The following is a 6,406-nucleotide window of genomic DNA, read 5'->3' on the forward strand; positions in this document are numbered from 1 at the left end:
TGAAATCATGGTGTGTGGCAATACCGTCCTTCTCCCACATCCGCTCCCATGGCCCCACTCCCTCGGCCCACCTCACCCCCTCCGATATAGTCAAAAACCTAGGCTGCACTATGGACTCAGACCTAACCCTCTCCTGTCAGATCAACAGAGCACTACTTAAATGCCAAATAACATAACATAACATACCAATAACATAACATTGATCTCCCAACATTTCATTTCATTACAAAATTTCAAAAAAGCCCAGGTGAGGGCACACCCCCCTTGCGGATGGTCGAACCCCTCACACACACAGCCCTAGATATAAAACCACTGCAAATTCAAACATTTTTAGAAATGATCCTGTTTCTTCTAAGGTGCCAAGTCCAGAAGGGACAGGATTTATGGCTGTTTTCACATGCAATAAGTATCAGCAGCAAATCAGAACTCACTCTATTGGCCAGGGTCGGACTGGCCCCTCTGCCTTTTGGTCCGTCGCCGGGCCGAAATCGTCCCTGGGGAGTGGGGCCGGTTTCTGGTCATGCCTGGGCCGGTTTGGAAAAATAAGCCTTTCATCCTTCTTAGGTCGATAAATGAGAACCAACACAGATTGGGTGATATTGTATGCATATTCGTTCTATAAAAAAGAGCTTAAGCGTAAGTGCTATACAATAACATATTATAATTTGGCCTTGGACGTCAGCTTGGAATCACAGTCATTTAGTGTACTTAGGTACAATGCTATTTGATGCCACTTCCTGTTTTGTCAAAGGGTGAAAGGTTGTGTTTCATCGCTTCCCTGGATGTCAGTTAAGAGTGGGGGTCAAATGACATCACTTCTGCTGATGTCATCAGAGATCAAGGGTCATAAGGCGAGGAGTGGGTACTTTTTTGAGGCGGGGGTGGGCCACTTTTTTTGGGTAACCGGGCCTATTTCTTGTCCCAGTCCGACCCTGCTATTGGCAACTCTAGAAAGACTTCTACATGCCTGTGGAGAAACTCAGAAATAAATAACTGAAAAGAACCACTGTGATTACACTGTATCTTGCCAAACCCAGTCCTCACTGCATCCCGTACAGTGCTTGTGTCAAAGTCCCTGAAAACAGCATCTTACCTTTATTCCGTTAGTTTTGCATGAAAAAAGGAGTGATGTAACTCCCATTTCTATTACTAAATGTTTTAATGCAAATATTTATGCGATGAGCAGAACTGATTTTGGTTAGTTCATTGCCTTATACAATTCTCATGTATCTAACTCTGGTAACTTTGATTTGCCAAAACCAGTACATCTCTTAGTTTTTTTTCTTTATTTTTAATAATGGTGTTGTAATAATAGGCATAATAAACTGTAATATTCATGGGTGTATCCAAGTTGAAAAATTTGAGCAATTCTGCTGGTAAAGTACTTCAGAAAAAAACGCGATGAAATAAACTTAGCATGAGTCAAAGGCGTTCTAAAAAGTGTAAACGTATTGAAACAGCCACTTACCCACACAAACTCTGATATTAATATAAAAGTACTATTTTAGTGCAACACGAATAACAACTTACATAGTACCTGTTAAGTATATCATAATGTAACCGTTCTCATTCTTCATGCTCAAATTAGACAAGAACTACATCTCTGTCCCTTACGATCTTTGTCAAAACATACTTTGCCTGTCAGAATTTCCACGTGTTTACATTTGGGAAAATAATCCGCATTGTTTTACTTTCTTTAGGATTATAACATACTTCCATAAACCTGCAGTGTGTCCCTCTGCTCAGCAGATATGAGTGTAACCTCCTGCAAGCGAAAACATACAATAGAATCCGACAAAAGGAGGAAGGTTCTCCATGTGACTACACATACAGAAACAGTGGAGCGCTGCACATTGCCATTCTAGGACAGCAGCAGGCCCCCTTTCATTGGATTGTGGGGAAAATCAGCGTGTGTCTATAAAAGGGTGGTGCTCTGAGTGCAGATAGCCATCACAGCCTCTGCCACACACCAGCCAACATGGGAAAGGTAAGGTTACATTGCGGGGAACTCTTTGGCCGGGATTTTGGGAGCAACCCGTTATCTCTGTCCAGCGTGTGCCCGTCCCCTGACTCCCCTCCACTGGTGCATTTCTCTTACAACACCAGCCCCTGTGGCCTAGCTGCCATTGTTGCACGGCTGGGAAGCCAACAAAGGGAACAAGGAGAGGGGTGAAGAGCAGGGATACCACATTCCTCTCCTGCTGCTGGCACACTGGTGCACGCTGAGAAGATGCTCTCAGATAAAAGTACATGTTTTTTCATTACAATAACTGCCATATGATTGGAGTATTTTCCATTTGCTGAAAACGTTCAGAAAACAGGGGCTGGATTACCATACATTTGTGCAAAATTGCATTTCCATTTGCACAATTGCATTAGAACCAGTAGATATGCCGAGCAAAGTCATTCACACTGGCAGTACTAAGAAGGCACATGCACACATTTTATTTATGCATTCGAAAAATGCATTTGCGCTTGCACGGACATACAGTAATCAAGTGCATGGTGTGACTCCCTGGGCATTTGATGGCAATGCCTGACATATTACTGCGTGCTTGGGGATATGATGGCACCACTTGCAAAGTCAAAATATGCCATAACTTGTTTTGTGAGTCGAAGAGCCATGGGGCGGATACATCAGGCTCACACACCAACCTATGGAGATCCCTCCTGCATGATTGCTAGTGATAGTTACTAGGAATGGCTTTATTTGGAGGAAGGTGGCAATGATCTAAACAGTTTTTGATATATTCAGCTTCATTTCAATGTGTTTATAACTTTGGAATTCAGTGGTCTCCGAACGTAACGCATAGCATCTTATTTTGTCTGCGACACACTCTTCTTTACTATATTTCAGCAGATACCTTTGGTTTGACAAACACATGAACACATACAAGTAATGTAATCTCTGAAAGTCCCAGCTGAAATGTAGGGTCACGTGACTTCTTCCATATTTTAAGATTTACAAGTAAACGTGAAAGGGAGATTGAAAAACGTTCAGCATTCTGTACTCAACACGGGGCAATACATTTAAAAAGTAGGAAAACCATGAAGTTAGAAACATATATTGAAAGCTTTGTGGCAAGAAAGGAGTCTGACTAAGAATAGTATGATTCCCTGAGCATGTCATGCACACCACTGAGGTGTAAGTAATGCACTGACTGTGTAAACCTCCCTCACCACAGATCATCTTCTACGAGGACAGGAACTTCCAGGGCCGCTCCTATGAGTGCAGCTCTGACTCCGCGGACCTGCACTCCTACTTCAGCCGCTGCAACTCACTCAGAGTGGAAAGCGGAAACTGGATGCTCTATGAGCACCCCAACTACAGGGGAAACCAGTACTACCTGAGGAGGGGGGAGTACCCCGAATACCAGCGGTGGATGGGCTACAATGACTCCATCCGCTCCTGCCGCATGATCCCAGAGGTAGGTCCTGCCTTTTAACATCATTGAGATCATGAGTTTTCTGCCATTTTCATTTTCCCAGGTCACGTTTAATAACATTTTACTTCATGCATATGTTTCGGTCTTCTGGATGTGTATTAGGATGGCAACAAGGTGCATTACTGCTGCTACAGAGCCCATATTCTCAATATAACCTCTCAAGCTATTTTACACTGTGGAAGTCGTATCTAGAACAGAAGGGATTTTATGAAAGAAATATTTAATGGTTTCTCTTTTAAGAAAAACGAACAAAAAGAACATTACACACTGGAATGGTTTATTAGGGTTTAGTAGACGTGCCCTACAAATCCATGTATTTAATATCTGTGACTGTACGAGCGTTGCTCATTACTGCTGCTCCTAGCTTTGACAACAGTACCAATTTAAGAACATTTAGATTCCAAACGGCACCTTTATTTCCTTAGCTTCATATATTGATACTTTCCTAAAAATGTAGGCATCATTGGTATTTGACTGTAGACTGACATGCAGACACCCACAAGATCCAAAAACATACCTACAAGTAAAGATATTTACAATTCCCCCAAAAATACAATGATTGTTTCCAAAAATCATTGTCAGCAAGTGCGGCTATACCTTGACTTTAGAATATTACAAACAACAACACAATGTAATAGATTATCCAGGGATAGACACCCACCCATGTGGCACTAACAGCATGGGACTAACTTCCTCAAAACTTTGAACAACTTAAGCAAGTCAAATCACAAAAAAAAACAATATAGGCAAACACTGGCAAATCCAACAGAGTTGGATTTTGTGTAACCATAGAATTTGAATTCACCGGGCACTGCCTGAATGGTACTGAATGGTCCTCACCGGAAACAGCTGCAAAGTGGTGCAAGTGCCAGGCCATATAACAGCAGTGCCTGGCAAATGCCTATAATACCTACACATTCGCCAACACTGCTGTGTTTACTAGAACTTCGCTGAAGGACATGCATACTAATTATAAATCAAATGGCTGAAAGTGCACTTAGTTAAGGGATTTTTATTGCACTAATAGCATATTTACAGCTCCAATTAAGCTATTGACTCTCAGAAGACTGCTTTGAAATAATACTTGCTGGGACTTTGAGCAAAAGGTTTGATGTTACTGCTCAAAAAACAGATCCCAAGAGGATGTGTTTTCGGTGGAAAAGGCCATGAAGTGAGTGGGAATGGCCATTGGGATTAGGATAGCCATGAATGGGCAAATAACCAAACAACACTTTCAAGCTTTGTGTCCCATCTCTTATGCCATCTCCCAACTAGCTGTTCTCAAATGCAGTCGTTTTGGCTTGTCGATGGTGCCTGAGCACCACCTAATAGCTAAAAATAAATAATTGGGCAACATCAGTGAGATGCTTGGCTGGCTGCGAAAGCAGATGTGGGATAAAGGACCATTACTGGCCATGTAAGTGCCCTGCGGTGGCTATTAAGCCTATATTGGAGCAGTGGGGTTTGGGATATGACTGATGTCCCAGGGTTTCCTGTCACATTCATCTCATGATGAAATCCATTAATATCTCATCCTCAGGGCTGGTAAAAGAATGTATGCCCCAGATGAAGTGCCATTTTGGGAACCCTGTCCCATGTAATGGGCCTGAATGGTTGTTTTTTGGACATAAATGGTGCCCCCATTGTCGCTCTGCTAGTGTTCATATCTGCAAATAAGTCCCTATTGCGTCCATCCAAAAAGGGCACTAAAGACACATTTATTTCCCAGCACAGGAGCAAAGTGTGACAGTGGATATTGCTAATCGCATTGTGATAAATGGGCTACACATGCTTGTGGATAAGTGGTGGCAGTGTCTATACAATATTGAACTCTGCCATTAATGTTTCCTACACCCTCGTGTTGACTACACATACATTGAGAGAATGTTCATGGGGCACTGGGCATCACCATAATGCTAATGCGTGTCACTTCTTCTTCAAAAAGTTGCATTTAACTACTTAGGAGTGGACTGTTTATTGAAATGTTGAAGCTAAATTTGAGTATCATATAGCATCCTATTAGTCAAAAAAAGATTTTTGTGAGCATTATGATTAATAATGTTTAAAAAAAATAAGACAGCAGGTATACTCCACCACCTTTTAATCAGGTAAAATGGGAGATTACAAATAGTGTGGCTACTGTACATTTCTAGAACATATATACCATAGAATTGTTGTATGGAGTTCTATATTGGTCCCAATTAAAACATAAATAGAAACAATGCATCGACTATATAATAAAAGTTGCATTGATATGTTTATCCAGCATGTCTATTGTTCGAAACTACACATATGCTTTGCTCATCCAAATGGTTCTTTTCTTTCATTATCCCAGTATCGCGGCACCTTCAGGATCCGGCTGTACGAGAGAAGCGACTTTGGGGGACAGATGATGGATTTCACTGATGACTGCTCCAATGTATACGACAGGTTCCACTTCAATGACATCCACTCCTGCAATGTGTTTGAGGGGCACTGGATCTTCTATGAGGAGCCCAACTACAGAGGCCGCCAGTACTACCTGAGACCTGGCGAGTACAAGAGATACAGCGACTGGGGAGCCATGAGCCCCAGGATTGGCTCCTTCAGACGAATGGGATTTTTCTAAAACACTGCAAATTCATATGTTTTTATTAGCTTTATAATCTCTCAATAAAACCTAGATGAAATACATTGGTTTCAAAGTTTCATTGTCTCCCCTGTCACAGCTCAAAGATACTGGATATAATTCCATTTCGACATGGAGAGGATGAAGTGTTCATAAACTTTGCTGCCTTTTGCCATTTGTGATTTATTTCAATAGATAACGAGTCAGACATTAGCTTCTCTTACAATGGAATAAAGCCGGTTGGGTACATTTGGCAACTTGTTCCCCAGACATCTCTGCTTTCCTCAATAGGTTTAAGGATGCAAGTTAACATGATCTTGCAAATCCTCTCACTCAAATATTCTAGTTTTTC

At 41.7% G+C, this 6,406-nt stretch overlaps 1 protein-coding gene across 1 annotated transcript; it reads left to right on the plus strand.

Moving 5' to 3' along the window:
• Positions 1-1,978: 1,978 nt before the first annotated feature.
• Positions 1,979-6,119, plus strand: LOC138489712 (gamma-crystallin-1-like). Its single transcript, XM_069617356.1, has 3 exons — positions 1,979-1,987; positions 3,186-3,428; positions 5,782-6,119. Exons 1-3 carry the CDS (start codon positions 1,979-1,981, stop codon positions 6,052-6,054), a joined length of 525 nt encoding a protein of 174 aa, XP_069473457.1. The 3' UTR covers positions 6,055-6,119.
• Positions 6,120-6,406: the final 287 nt, after the last annotated feature.

The sequence above is a fragment of the Ambystoma mexicanum genome, chromosome 9, assembly GCF_040938575.1.
Source record: "Ambystoma mexicanum isolate Mex_15411 chromosome 9, UKY_AmexF1_1, whole genome shotgun sequence".
NCBI lineage: Eukaryota > Metazoa > Chordata > Amphibia > Caudata > Ambystomatidae > Ambystoma > Ambystoma mexicanum.

What these genes read in the sequence shown, in the direction of transcription:
- LOC138489712 (XM_069617356.1), top strand. An exon ending in CCTGCCGCATGATCCCAGAG is followed by an intron (nt 3,429 to 5,781) that starts GTAGGTCCTGCC and finishes TCATTATCCCAG; the next exon opens with TATCGCGGCACCTTCAGGAT.